Below are 15,764 nucleotides of genomic sequence, written 5' to 3'. Positions count from 1 at the left end.
CACTGCTTAATGTAGGTACAGCCTCTCCGTCGCAGCCTGAGGTTCAATAGCTCTCAAAAAGTAAAAGTTAGGCACTTGGACACTGCCACCAGCAAAGATTGAATGGACTTTGTGCTTGCAGAAATACTATGAAGAGAAGCTGTCTAAAAGCTTCTGTCTTATTGATTAATTTTGCCTTCTGTCAGTCTGCACATTTTAAGTGTTTACTTGTATCATGTTGTCTATCTGCATTGTTTAATGTGTGAGACATATACAAAAAATCTCTAAAATTAGAAGTGAGAATAAAAGCAAAGTGTTGTACTGGCATTTTCCAAATCTAATATGAAATATGGAGTGTAGTAATGGCAGGTAGGGTATAGTTAACAATGTGCACTTCCTGCAGGTTTTTTTCCAAGGAGTTTTGGCCAAGATCTTAAATTAAAGAAATTCATCATTATGCAAATTTTATATGTTGAGTCAAGAATTTCCAGTCTAAAACTTGCATTTTGGTATATTGGCATGTGCTCTGCTCTTCAATTGTTTTCATTATGTCTAAATGGAAAGGGAAATTGTGACGTAGCCTTTTTAACAGAGAAGCAATATAAAAGTGCTAATATAGCAGAATTTCAGTTCGGGAATATGAATATAACCAGCATAATTCTAGAAAGTGTGCTGTAGTCATTTGCTTCCAGTCCTGTCAATACATTAAATTCATATGTAATGTTATTTTCAGATGAAGACTTTTCTATCAAGGACGTAGCCACCTCTAGAGCAAAGTGGCACAATGAACAAGAACATACCCTGCAGGAGTCCTGGAACTCCTTGGTAAAGTTCAATTATTCCCATCGCGGCCGAATCTCTAACATGGATTTTCAAGGGGATATCTTTGATGAATTTCTCCATCAGCAGAAAATCAACCGGACTGGAGAATATCATCTAATGAAAAAAGAGGGAGTACAAACACTACCAAAAAGGCAAGAAGAAGAAAATTCAGTGGAGGCACATGATGGAAGTGATTTTAAAATCCCCGTTTTACCTTATGGGCAGCACTTAGTAATAGACATTCGAACAACATGGGGAGACAGACACTATGTTGGTCTTAATGGAATTGAAGTTTTCAGTTCTAAAGGAGAGCCTGTTCAGATTGCAAAAATAACAGCAGAACCACCTGATATAAATATATTACCAGCTTATGGCAAAGATCCCAGAGTAATAACCAATCTAATTGATGGGGTAAATCTGACGCAGGATGATATGCATCTTTGGCTAGCACCATTTACCCCTGGAAAACCTCACTTTATCTTTATTGACTTTGTGAATCCCTGTCAAGTAGCTATGATTAGGATTTGGAATTATAATAAATCTCGCATACACTCTTTCAGAGGTGTGAAAGACATTATAATGATGTTAAACGAACAATGCATCTTTAAAGGAGAAATTGCAAAAGCTTCAGGAACCTTGTCTGGAGGTATGCTATCATTTCTTACTTTCTGTGTGAAAACAGTAACATAATATAAACAAATACATATGTCTTGTTTTTTATCACTTTCCACTTAAAGGCAAATTGGCACTTTGTTAGTATTTAGTCCTTTTAATTTAAAAATGTAATGCAAAACTAATGTGTTCTTTAATGATATTGTGAATTTAAATAGCATATAGAGCTAATTTTTATTCTTAGCAAAGTCTTAACAACTAGATCATATTTCAGTAACAGACAGTCTGCAATATTTACAGGCTGCTGGTTTTTAGTCTTCACAGGTATTTTGGAAAAGTTGATGGAGACATTTTTTTTCATTTTCTTTTTATAAGTACTTGAAATTTGACTGGGTTTTCTAGGTTTGTCTGCTATGCAGTGCAAGGTAGAAATTATAGAATCATAGACTATCCCAAGTTGGAAGGGACCCATGAGGATCATCGAGTCCAACTCCTGGCACCACACAGGTCTACCCAAAAAATCAGACCATATGACTAAGAGCACAGTCCAAATGCTTCTTAAACTGCTACAGGCTTGGTGCCGTGACTGCATCCCTGAGGAGTCTCAGTGAAGAGCCTCTTCCTGATATCCAACCTGAACCTCCCCTGTCACAGCTTGACTCCATTCCCTTGGGTCCTATCACTGGTGACTAAAGAGAATAGATGGGTGCCTGCCCCTCCTCTCCCCCTCATGAGGAAGCTGTAAACTGTGATGAGGTCTCCCCTCAGCCTCCTCTTTTCCAGGCTGAACAGGCCAGGTGACCTTATCCGCTCCTCGTATGTCTTCCCCTCTGGGCCCTTCACCATCTTTGTAGTCCTTCTCTGGACACTCTCCAACAGTTTTACATCCGTTTTGTACTGTGGTGCATAGCACTGCACACTGTACTCGAGGTGAGGCCGCACCAGCGCAGAGCAGAGCGGGACAATCACTTCCCTCGACCGACTAGCGATGCCGTGCTTGATGCACCCCAGGATACTGTTGGCCCTCCTGGCTGCCAGGGCACACTGCTGGCTCATATTCAGCTTGCTATCAAGCAAAACCCCCAGATCCCTCTCTGCGGGGCTGCTGTCCAGTGTCTCGTCACCCAGAAATTGAATATAGTTATTATATCAGTAGTCAGTACCTATTCCCTGTATATTATCTTTAAGCACTACTGCAAACTTAAATGTAAAAAAAAGACCAAAAACAGTTTTTATCACTCCATATGTTCTTCTGTATGGTTTCTTTATTTAATTCTATATATTGCCTTCAGCTCCAGAGCACTTTGGGGATACTATATTGTTCACTACTGATGATGATATTCTTGAAGCTGTATTCTGCTATGATGAGATGTATGATGGAGAAACAGAAAATGACAGCTCCCTGAGATATGAAGAAGAGCTAAAGAGGCCAACAACTGCTGATGGGGATGGAGATGAAAGACCTTTCACACAAGCGGGATTAAGAACAGAGAATCAACAGGTGGGGGCCTCTACATTCAGAACTCTATAGACGTCTTTCTGAAACATGGTATGGAAGTAGGAGGCACTGATCGCCCTTACGGCATAAATCTCCATAGAAAAACTAATACAGCCATCTGCCTGTTTTGAAGTTGTTTTTTTTCACCAGCTCAATAGTCGTTCTTCTTCTTCTTATTATTTTTTTTTTTTTCAAGCGCAGGAGATCCTCCAAATTTTGCTTTCTCTGGTTAGGAAGACTACAAGGAAGGCTATACTGGATTGTGTGTGTGTGTGTGTGTATTCCTTTTCTTATTTTGTATTGCTTTACTTATTTGGGCAGAGATTAGAGGGGTTTCTTTTTGATTTAGGTTTCACCTGAAGATTTATGCCACTGACAATGACCGTACACTTAGTCTTGTAATGATTTGTTCTGTACCCTGTCAATCCAAACCAAAGATTTTTCGATGTTTTCCACACAGAGTATACTCTTCTTTATTTATTCCTCCACTATACTCTTCATTATTTATTCCTCCACAAATAGAGTAACTGAGGTGGGAAGGATCTGGCATAATAGCATTTCTTACCTTTCCTCTCTCTCACTTTATTTTTAACTCTTTTCTATTCTGACTAGCATCTTCATGGGTCTGTGTCCCTTTTGCAGCATAAAAATGTCCCCTACTATTCCATACAGTAGGTATTTTACTACTTAGAGGAGGACTGTATCTTCAGGCACTGCAGTCTTGCCTCATACCAGTCTAGCCCAACAGTCCAGTGGCTGAGTAAAGATCCTGCAAGATGTTCTGCTTAAGATGGTATCATTCAGTTTCTGACCCACTTTCCATCAAATCTTACACCTTTTTAGAATATTCATGAGCACCTGCTATTTCTCTAGTGAGGACATCATTGGCTAGGGGAAACTCTTACTAGTATATCTATGAGGAGATCCAAAACTGAATCAAACAATATTCCAGCTGGTTCAATTGAAGTGCCCCCAGCAGTATATGGTTCCTAATGAGCCTCGTGCTATGTTGAGACCTGCCTGTTCTGTCTAGACCTCTTCTCCTGGGGACTTACAGGACGTAAAATGTTATGACACTGGCAGCAACTCTAACCCTTTGAATCCTCCAGTGCTAGTTAACACTGCCACTGGTAATTCTGGTTCCATCTTTGCTTTCAGTATCTTGAACTGTTCAGATGCCTTACGCAGTGCAGGATTTCCTGAACACAAATTGAAGTTCACCTGACTTTTATTGATCCACTTGTTCATTGTTAGCATTCACTCAGGACCTCTTCCATTGCAAAAGCTTAGGAGGCCTGGACTGCCTGGTGATTACTCAGAGCCTCTGCTTTTTATTGTGCTGTTCATCTGTGATGTTTTTCTTATTCCTTTTCTAACCCTGAAACATGCTGTATCAGCAATAGAATAACAAAAGGTGTTGCGACTGAACCATTGATCTCCTTGTCATTCAGTGTTTGCTAGTACCATGAAGATTTTCTAGCTGGATGCTTATGGTGTCAGGATGATACGAATCTACTAGATGATTAGTCTTCCCCAGCATAGAGTTGTCATTCAGACTAATATTGGGCTTGAACAGTCTCTGCCTGTTGATCATTAACCCTTTCTTCCTGTGACTGAGATAGTGTTTTACTGTGCTGATTACAGAATTTTTAAAAGCTCTTAATGGAAGCATCTTATATTCTTGTCAAATATTATCTATGGTCATTTGTCTTCCATCTCTTTCCCCATGATTTCAGTTAATGTGTCAACTTTTATAGCAGGTCAGACCTGTGACTAGTGCACTTGAGCCAACTCTGACAGTCACCAGTAGTGGATATCAAGGCAGAACATAAGAACAGAGCAAAAATGCAGTGATGTTTTTCTGGAGCACTCATCCAACCCTTAGGAGTTTGTGTCACAAGAACTTTTATTGACTTAACTTATGTGTTTAGTATCTCTTCATGGATTTTTATTGCGTTGATTTGTTCACTGGCTATTCTAAATGTCTTACTTTCCAGAATGATGTCATACTTTAGTTTTTCCTCACATGGAAGATGCTATAGAGTATGGTTGGGTGTAGGTGCATGGTAATACTTGCTGCTTTTTATTTCTTTTCCAGCAACTCCTATACAGGGGTAATATTTCGTTCTAGCCATAAGGTATCACAGTGTTCACAGGCAGTGTTGAAATAGAACATTAGACTAAGGCTGAAAGAAAAGATACCAGAGATCAGTGGAATGGAGGGATCTGAGTGGCCAAGAAATGGGGAAGAGGGAGAAAAGAGGTGATAAAAGGTGTCTTTTAAAATATCTGAAGGCATTAAAGGCATTATTCTGCATTCTATAAAGGCAGTAGCTTTATTGAGTCTGTGGAGTTTTTATATTCAGCAGAGTTCCAAATTTTGATTCCCAGGCTGGTCTTTGAAAGTTGTTCTGAGGAAGAGGCATGAGACATCAAAGATGGAGTCACTGTTTTGTGAGAAAATACCCTCCAACAACAGAGGTTTTTTTTTCATCCTCTGTAGGTTCTGTGTGAATGTATTATAGTGTGCAGTTCTGATTCAATTTCACCTACTTAATTACCACAAGGACATTAGCTGCTACATGAAGTATGTTGCTGTGTGAGAACACGTGTAGAAGATCCAGGGATGTCAGTGGTTGTACTATGGAAATTGACTATAACAGCAGGAGAAAAGTGTTGAAAAGTTTTTATTTCTTTTAGGCATAATGTAAGCGCTTTTGGTGTATTCCAGATGACAGGAAGGCTACTTCTAATGATGAATGAAACTATGGAGCATGAGTCTAGACTCCTAATTTCTATTTTGGCTTTTTGACTACTAATGAGTATTGAGCTGATGTTTTTGTAGAACTGCTTACAACAATGACAAGATTTCATTCAGATCTGCTATTACGTTGTAGCCCAATATTGCATATGTAAAGTCAGGATTGTTTCCCTTCTGTGTAGCATTTTTACATTTATCTACAATTAAGTTAATATGTTATTTTATCACCCTCACTCAGTGAAAGGAAGTCTATCTGCAAGCCTTTGCAGTTGTCCTTTGTCTTTACTACCATAATTGCCTCAGTACGATCAGCAAATTTTGTCCTCTTTTTTTTTTTTTTTCCTGGATTTTTGCTTTCCTGGATTGTCAAAACCAACAGTTAATTCCTGTTTGCAAACCAGGTGTTTAATCAGTTAGAGTTTCCTCTATGGCAGCTTAGCTTACTCAGGGACTTTGAGGAGGTGTTTTTGTGAAATGTTTTCTGGAAATGCACCTTGTTGCCCTTGCCTATTGACTAATTAAAATAATGTTACTAGATCATTGAGCCATTAGTTTGGATCCAGCTTCCGTTTAAAAAATAAAAATAAATAGATACGGATTGACTGCTGGGAGTAAAAAAGTTTTATTTTTTCATCCCTTGCTGTCAGCCATGATTGTACTTATGAAAAATATCTTCATTTCAAGTTATGCGATCAATAAAATAAAGAGCATAAATTTTTAATCCATGAGGAAAAAGCATATTCCTTGGCAGCCTTGATAACTTGCGTTGTTAACTATTAATTAGTATTGTCAAGGAACAAATGCATGCTTTTGGATAAGGTCGCTCATTTCTTCTGCCCTCTGATTCTAGGGAAAAAAAAAGTGATGGCACTTTGAGGTCTTACATTTCGTCCAAACTTTTTATCTCTGTGACGTATATGCTACATGCTGCAAATGCAAATGTATGTCATCATTTGCTAATGGCAGTCTGCATATTAGTAAGAGTGACAATTTCAGCCTCACCAAGAAAAGTCAGCCCACGCTAGGAAATCTCATAAATGCACTAACAACATCAACAAACATATTATCTTGACTTAGTAAGGATGCATGTGATCTTTTATGTTTTGGGGCATGTTTTCCATTGTTTGCAGAACAGCCTGAGTGGTGAGGCAAAGGGAGACTGAAACACAAAAAGCAGTACATAAAACAAACAAATATTTTACGAACTGTCTTAAAAGTGTATATTTAATTGCATGTTTATTGCACCTGTTGGTTTACCTTTTAGGTTCAAAAGCAAGTAATTCTGCCAGACACTTTCTCTGAATGTATACCCAAGGAGCCAGGAATATTTACCGGAAAGTGTAAGTTCTTTCTTTCACTGCTTGCATACGCCACTCCACACCTACCCCCTCACCTTCCCGACATGTTATGAAGGAGAATCTGAATTGTCAGAGTCACACGGTGACAGATGTCTGGTCTGGAATAAAGAAGAGTAATTGAATATTTAAGGCAGAAGCTTTTTTTACCGTGGATTTTAGAACATTATATTGTGACAGCTGGCATTTAATCTCAAAAATAACACTAGCCATTTGCGTAGTCCTTGAATGGGATTTGTGATAGCTGTGTCCATTACCAAGCAATTCTATTCAAATCCTGCATATTTATTTAGACTGACTGAATTTCTCAGATCAGATTCACAATAGAAAGCCTACAGTTAAAACTAGACCAGAATGTTACATCCCTACTGAAAGTACCTGATCTGTTTATCCTGTACAAAAGCAAATCTTGCTGGCCTTTAAATTATTTTCCAGTGAACCTCTGGATGGCCCAGAAGTATAATTTCCTGGTCCTTTGACCAGCACAGGAGAAATTGGGTTCTTGGGCCTGACATAAAGCCTGTAGAAAACTGTGATGTGCTCTCGGAAAATACACACAATACTGTTATTCAGCTACGTATCTATGGTTTATATATATAATGTAGATCTATGAACTTTGTATATGAACATCTATGATCGGCTCATATCTGTGAACTTTAGATGCCTTTCTCTTGTCCCATTTCTCAAAATGAATGAAAAAGATAGTGAGGGTGTGATTCAGAGATCAGTAGATGCAGTCTCTCATATGGACAAGATATTGTTAAGAAGTTGATTGGAGTAGCTTGTCTCTACCCAAGAAAGAGGTCCTGATTTCCACTGAGTTCTTGCAGGGAAAATGCTGGAGCAGAAACCAGCTGCAAATGAGGGAAGTTTCCTACGTCTTACCAAACACAAAAGTCCTCCAATTTAGTGTATTGCACAGCAAAAATTTGCCATTAATTGCTACAAGAGACTTTGTAAATGACCTTGCATAAAAGCAAAAACAAAACAACAACAACAACAACAACAACAAAAAAACAACCAACCAAACTGTAAGCTAACACTTGTCTTTGTGGGATTCCCAGTGATTTCAACATACCATGTCCTGCCTGTGTATATTGCTCCTTCTTCCCCTTATGCTGTGTGGTGGGGCCTTAGACCTGAAATAAGAGTCCTTCTACTTCTCACTTGGGGAAATTACTGGGAATTGTAGAAAATCTGGAATCACCACTGCCTTTTTCATGTGGGGCTCCTGGTTGTAAACTGTGTGTGGAGTCACTGAGGATTTGTGTCCTTGACCTGTTGTAGGTCATTATCTCTTTCATCCTGCTGCCAGTCATGAAATCAAGGGGAAATCGTGCCTGACCAACCTGCTTGACTTCTGTAAGGAGATGACTGGCTGTGGAGATGAGAGAAAGCTGTGAATGCTGAGTGAATGTTATTTATCTTCAGTTTAGCTAGAGCTTTAACAGTCTCTCATATTCTCCTTGTAGCCAAATTAGTGAGAGATGAATGGAATGGATGGGAATAAGGTGGATGGGGTGGAAAAGTAGCCAGACTGCCAAGCTCAGAGTATGATGATCACTGGTACAAAGTCCAGCTGGTGGCTAATTGCTAGAGTTCTGACATGAAGATGGTATGTTAAACACATTAGTAAACCACATGTCTTTTTTGGGTTAACTATGAGTTGGTATTCTCTAAGAGATCTAATCATGTAGTATTTATGAAAGACTGGGTTTAGATGAGTCTATATAGTCACTTGGAAGGCAAAAGGTAATAGATTGGTAGGTCTTTGTTTCTGCATAATCTCAATCTGTCATGTCACAGTTCAAATGTATTATTGAATAACTGTCACTCTGCAGTCTGAGTAATGAGACACTTGATAACACGCTTGACCAGGAGCTGTATAGTTACAAGTGACCCAAATGTCAGCTGCCCACTAAAGGTCTAACATTGATTTACAGTAGGTACTATGCTATTATGTGGAGGTAGGCATGTAGACCAAGAAGTATCCAAATACAGCACATAAAATTATTTAAACAAAATACGCATACTGCTAATTCTTGGGGCTTTCACACATGCTTGTTTACAGAAAAATTATTTAGTTCATTAGAAAGCGTGTGAAAGAAAATGGTATTTGATTGGATAATACATGGTAGGATTCATGGCTTGGATTCAAGCTGTTGGCAAGTAGGCAGGCGTCAATGTGGCATTGATGGTGTCGCAGTTACATCTACCACACTGTCCTAAATAAAGAAAACTGTGAGGTTATGTGGCTAGCCGATGGTAATTGAGTCTGATCCTTGAACGAAGTGTGCTCAGATGCAGACTATCATCAGTCATTTGTGCCAGGCTGTGAGCAGTTGAACTTAAAATGCATTAGTGGGTTACAATGTGGAGAGTGAGTAGATCCCCTAGTGCCACTAGTGGCAGTGGCAAACCCAACGGAGAGCAAATTGCTAGGTTGCTGGCTAGTTAGAGTGATAACAGAGAAAGAAGCCTTCCTCCTCCTGCTCCTCCTGACAGCCTACATAAACACCGCAGTGCTCTTAGCTGTATTGTCCTGAATTACTCTGTATTAACCCACGGTATGAATCATAGAATCATTAAGGTTGGAAAAGACCTTCAAGATCTATCCAACAGTGTTTTAAGTGTGGGGGTGTTTTTTTTTTGTTTTTGTTTGTTTGTTTTTTAATGAGGGTCTGGACTTGTAAGTAGCAATTTTACATTGGTGCACTGTTCTGGAAAACATTCGTACTTTCAAGTCTTTGTGCAGTCCAGGTTTCCTGTTATCTTTGCTTTTAAGAAATCTATCAGATCTTTCATGTTCATGTTTTCGGTGTCCTTGACTGCTCTGTACTAGTGAAAGTGTCTTCTAGTTCACACTGATTATTCAGTTTTGGAGTCTTTGTGCCTTACTTAATACTAGTAGTTATGTATGTGTGTATATTGTATGTATATTTTTATATAGGCCTGCAACTGAATTTTACCATGACCTGGGGAGATTCTCATTACCTTGGACTGACTGGACTTGAAGTGATAGGAAAGAATGGTCAAGCATTAAAAATAAGTACAGAACAGATTTCTGCTTCACCCCAAGACTTGAATGATCTTCCAGAGTATACAGGGGATTCCAGAACATTAGAAAAGTAAGTAGTGAAAGAGGTGGAATGTCAGAGCATTTTATGCAGGTTTTTTTTTCTTTCCTTCATGCCTATTGTTTCAGTGAGTCTGCTCAATATTCTTATCAACCAACAGTTTTAGAGTTTATCAATTTTAAATGCACTTTACATCAAATCTGATAAAATGACAGAATTATATTAACTTTTGTTAGGTTAACACATGTAAATACCAACATGATTTTCATACCCTCATTACTGATTCTTGGATTTCACGAGCTTTCCAGGAACAGTTTGTTGTAGGAAAATTAACGAGATGTTTCCAAAAGGCAATACTTGAGTTAGGAGTTAGGAGAAGGGAATGTGCCTGATTGGTATCACTGCTAAGCACATTCCAGGCAGAAATATGTGCCATCTATGCATATGCAGTAATATGTATGTAGGATTTCTGAATAATTACAAGGGAAAACATCAAGTTAGCTAAAGGTGAGGTTGTATTAGGGAATTGCAGGAGTAGATGCCAATCTTTAATACTGCAGTTTTTGTTTAATTCCAGTGAAGTTTTATTCTTTGACAAATAAACTTTCTCAAATTATGAAATGTACAAAAATCTCTTCCATAAGTTTAAAGATCTAAGAAGTCTTCCCATGAGATCCCTTATGATGAAGAGGTTCTGGATCCACTATGATGGACCCAGACGCAAAAAATTAGTTTTGCTTTTCCTTAGGTATCTTATCCAGAGGAGTCTGGATGCTCTTTTTACAGCCTGGTCATCTGTTCATCCTAGAGTTTCTGGCAGGCTTTCTGCCTCTGATGTATTTGAGGAATTTTATTTATGGTACCTTTTGCTTGCTAGCCTTCATAACCTTTCTTAGCCTGTGCATATACGTTTACCCTTCCAGAGCTTATGATCCTGTTGATTTAGTTTGTTTGACCATGACTTTTGTTGAAAAATAGCTTGTAATACTTCTTTTATCTGCCACCGTGCCAGGCTGGCTTCCATTTTTTCAAGTCCTCCCTCTTTCTAATGTCTTGCTTAGTGAGATAGATTTGTTCTATGCTTCCAGTGTGATATCCCTTAATATTCTGTCTGCTGTGTGTAATGATTTCATTTTGTTGCTTTGTTTTTCTTTTTTTTGTCAGACTCCATTTTTACTTAAGAGGCTTTTTTAGCACAAGAAATAGGGGCTTTATTTTTTTCTTCTGATATTTCTGCCAAGTATATTGAGTAGGCTTCAGTGCTCTTCAACTACAAAATTTCAAGTAGGTCCTGTGTACTATTCAGGACCAAGCCAAGTTTTATATCTTTTACATCAGTTCAGTTTCTCTGTGAAGAGAGTCCTTATTAACACCTGTTTCTGTGAGGAACTGCCAACTCTGGTACCCACTTATTTATTACACTTTTAAATAAAGAGTAAGTACATAGGGCAGTGTACAGAAGTAATTACACTGGGTCAGTTAATTCATGTTCTCCTTTGCGCTCTTTGTATGCCATAGTTTGTGTGGAAGTCAGAATTCCAAGATCAGGAAATAATGGAATGAAATTTACCTAGTCAGCCTGACATCTGTGCTATTATGAGACGGCATTGTCATGTCGGTAGAATTATTTATTTATTTATTAAAAACAAAGTAGGAATGTGCTTAACTGTGAGCATGATGAACGATGCGAACAGACTCTGCTTCTTCTCTGAGCTATATCCATCAGCCATTCAGCTCAGATTCAGTATAGTTGCATTATATAGTTGCATATAGTAACCCACTGCAGACAGCCAGGTATGCTAAGCTAGGCACAGTTCTGTGTTAATAAGTTATATCACATCTGGGCCTTAGAGCTTTGCCTTCAGTCATTTTGGTACAGAGATACCAAATTAGCTTTTCTCTACCTGTTCACACAGGGAAAAATTAGGATTTTTTTGTTATTCCTCAACAGACTCAACTAAACGAAATGTTTTTATTTTTTCCTCTGCCTCCCTACCACCCCGGTCTTCAATTCAATGATTGTGTATTACTTTTTTTTTTATTATGCTTTTTAATTTCATGCACATAGGCATAATAAAGCCCTGGAATCTGTAAGTGGAAATCAGAAAAAGACCTAGTAAAGCACCTGTTTTCATGAGTAAAGCAGGCTTTTCCTTTCTGCAGCTAATGGATTTTTCTCCTCATAGGTTAATAGATGGGACTAATATCACTGCTGAGGATGACCATATGTGGCTCATTCCCTTCTCTTTTGGAGAAAATCATCTGCTCACAATCCATTTTTATAAAATTGAAAATATTGCAGGGCTTCGCTTTTGGAACTATAATAAATCTCCAGAGGATACCTATAGAGGGGTAAGTAAAAGAAAAGGAGCACTGCCAGCAAAAATATACAGCAGTGCATTGGAAAATTGGTACTGTGATAAATGAATATAGCTGCCTTAATGGAATGCCATAAATCTTTCTAGATTGTCTGAGTCTGAGTTTTGTGGCAGGTATAATGCATTTCTGTCTCCACAAACAGCAAATACTGGAGAAAAAAAAAAGAGACAGTTTAAAGAAAACTTCACAGATGATTTTTCTAAGAGACACATAGTAACACATATTATTTTCAAGATACATGATCTTGAAGTGATATCCTCTCACTATCCAGTATTTAGGCCTACCATACGATTCTTCATTTCCTGCAATAAAAGGATTGGTAGAACAGTGAGCACTTCAACAGAAATCCTGTTTGGATAAGTTAAAGAAAGCAGTATCTGCGTATAAACTTTTTGTTGTCTCTGATAGTGGGGTCATTTAAAGTGTTTTCATGCTCTTTGCTATTCTTAAGTCTGTCATTTTAAAAGTTATCATTTAGTACATTGATTATAAAAGCTGTATAGCTATTTAGTTAACTAGTAATGTTTAGTAAAATGTTAAATAGAGATTTTGGTGTGCCTTTTTAAAACAAAAAATATAAGGAACTTCTTTAAATTTGCATAATGAAACCCAAGGCTCTGTCTCTGTGGCCATGCCATGCAATTTTCAAATTTGCTTTCAGTTTTCAAGTATATACTACCATAGAGTTTATGGTTCATTAAACCTATGTGGTTACCAGGCAGTTGAATGGAAAACAGCTGGGGATAGCAGAGTTATACTTGGCTGTCATACGTGGATCGTTTTAAGCCCAATTAATCAATGCTACCTTTTTCAAGAAGCGAGTCTCTAGAACTCTTAACATTTGTTTGGGAAAGCTGCCATCTTCAAGCAGTTTGGCTAATGTAGTTTAGCTAAAATTGTATAACATACCTCCTCGCTTCTGTTTCTGAATTGCTTGCTTTAATTTTGTTTTCATCCTGAACTCTTGGAGCTGACTAGCAAATAACATCTGTTGGAGATGGTGTTATATCTAGCTCTCATTCTGAGTTTGGCTGTAACTCATTTCCCTGCTTTTTCTCAGAAGATACATATGCTGTTGTAATGATAATGAAGAATTTGTTGCTGTTCACTGCACAGTTTGTGAATCCATGTTTCCAGATCTTCCCATTCACATTTAACTGTTGTGTTCCTGACTTCCAAATTCAGTTGGATAAGAAGAAAAATGTTGGTGTGTATAAAACTAGAGACAAGACAACAACAACAACAAAAAATCAGCAGAGCTCTGGAAAAATTTTTAGAATTGAAGTTGGAGGCATGGGTCCTTCATAAGATTGGACAAGATAGTAGCAAAGATTGGAGATTCTGTGTAAATTTACCTTCCAGGAATTGCTTTCATATGGACAATCACATAAGGAGGAGGGGTTCCCTCTCTGTAACTGAGCCCTGGCATCTTTTAACATAAGCAAGAGGTGTTGTAGATTGTCAAAGACTGGCCACAGACTCACATAGGTCCAGAGTGTGAGATCTTTCATTCTAGCCACAGCTGATAGGGAAATTTTAACATTTGACAAGTGATTGTTTTAAATACATTGCATTAACCCAACATGCTTGACACATGGTAGGGTTCAGGAGCATGCTGAGCTTACCATGTAAACATACACCTGTGTAACATATAGTTTTTTTTAGTAAAATCCATGACTTAATTGGTATGATTGGGCATAAAGAAAGGGCTCTTCCCCATGAGAATGGTACAGCATTGGGACAGTATGCAGTGACAGGGTGAGACCTTTGTCGGTGGAGGCTTTCAAAACTCAGTTTAACGAGAGGCAGAATAACCCAGTTTAGTTTTGCTGGCCGCTCTGCTCTGAGCAAGAGTTGTGACTGGAGACACGCAGAAGTCTCTTCGAACTTAATTTTTTCTGTGATTCTTTATGTGTATTGCAGTCTGAAGAACTGTCTGTAAATGGTGATGTGGAATGTTTTTCTCTACTATTATGAGCCCAAGTTTCTCCAAGGCAGAGCAGGGAAGAAAAGTTTGAACATGAATTTTCCAACCAAATCTGCTCCCTGTGTGTGTGTCTCAGTTATTAAAGGAGGAAAAAAAAAAAGCAAGATCCCTAAGATCTAATGGGGAATTTGTTTTTTGGAGACCAAACCAAGACAGAAAGGAAGGAAGGAAGGAAGGTGGGCTTTTTTGTTTGTTTTTTTACAGTTTATTTGCTAGATTGACAAAAGAGGTGGGTCCGATAAAGTATGCATGTAAGTGGCACACCTGTAAGTCCCCTAGCAGTTACTGGGTACAATTTAAATGAGGAGTTCATACCTCCAATCCTGCGAAAGGATGAATGAGACAAGTTATTTGGAAAACTGAAGGTGCAGGATATTTGCTGGGCCCCGCAGCAAAGAGGCTTTGAACTGCAAACCTAGGGCAACATGACATTTGTTCTCTGAAGTATTGCTGTTCTTCTAGGAAGCAGTCCCTGGATGTGAGATATAATGATTTTCTAGGCAGCTGTAAACTGGTGGATTCTATTCACAGCTTTAGTATGAGAGGGTAATGGCAGTGAACTGTCAAAATGAAGGCTTGTATGCTATTTCCAGCTCTATGAAAAATTACCTTGTGAAAGCTTTGTTATGCAATTTGTAATATGCTGTGTGTGATGGTTGAGTGCCTTCTCAGATGATGAAAATTACTTAGAAATGAGGGCTCTAAAGGGCACATAAATATAAGCAGCTGTGGTATAATAGGTAAGATTTCATCTCTAAGTCTCTAGACTTCCCATTCAATATGTGTTTCTTAAACTAAAGTGTATTTCAGTGGATTTTTTGCTTCTTCCTAGCCTGGCAGCCTGATTCAGCTGGAAAGTAGCATGCAATAGCATGTCTTATACAAAAAGTATATTTCCTTTTTTGCTCCCAAGCTTATTAAAGATGAATCCAGAAATAGTTATTTCCCCCTACCTGGTACTTATACAAACTTTCCCTCTTAATTTATCTTTGTGCTCTTTGAAAGTGAAATGAGTGCCTCATTTAGTCCAGTACAGTATGTTAAGTTTTCAAATCAAGAAATATTTATGCAAAAAAAATAATCTTAAGCTTTACTTTTGGGTTATTACATGTACAACTTAATGAAATCATAATTGAATAAAAACAGTTTACAAATGGCAAAAATATGAAAACCATTATGAATATCAGGAAACTGATAGTGTATGGGCTTTGCAGAAAACCCTTAATGTTACGTTCTTCTCAGAAAGCTAAAAATTCCCATTTTAAATGACTATAAATACTGCATATGTATTTTA

The 15,764-nt window shown here is 38.1% G+C and overlaps 1 protein-coding gene across 13 annotated transcripts in view; it reads left to right on the top strand.

Annotated features, from left to right (window-relative positions):
• Positions 1–15,764, top strand: part of KATNIP (katanin interacting protein) — a 72,798-nt gene that overhangs the window by 41,982 nt on the left and 15,052 nt on the right. For all 13 annotated transcript variants that reach the window (XR_010825043.1, XR_010825045.1, XR_010825047.1 and 10 more), the window contains 5 exons: positions 713–1,447; positions 2,706–2,914; positions 6,937–7,012; positions 9,978–10,155; positions 12,291–12,456. Coding sequence is in view for 3 of the 13 variants with exons in the window: in XM_066977488.1 (XP_066833589.1) it covers positions 713–1,447; positions 2,706–2,914; positions 6,937–7,012; positions 9,978–10,155; positions 12,291–12,456 (1,364 nt within the window). In the remaining 10 variants the exon portion in view is untranslated. The remainder of the gene's footprint in view (positions 1–712; positions 1,448–2,705; positions 2,915–6,936; positions 7,013–9,977; positions 10,156–12,290; positions 12,457–15,764) is intronic.

The sequence above is a fragment of the Anser cygnoides genome, chromosome 15 (genome assembly GCF_040182565.1).
Source record: "Anser cygnoides isolate HZ-2024a breed goose chromosome 15, Taihu_goose_T2T_genome, whole genome shotgun sequence".
Taxonomy (NCBI): domain Eukaryota; kingdom Metazoa; phylum Chordata; class Aves; order Anseriformes; family Anatidae; genus Anser; species Anser cygnoides.
The sequence above is the reverse complement of the archived record's forward strand: the minus strand, read 5'-3'. Positions and strand labels throughout refer to the sequence as shown.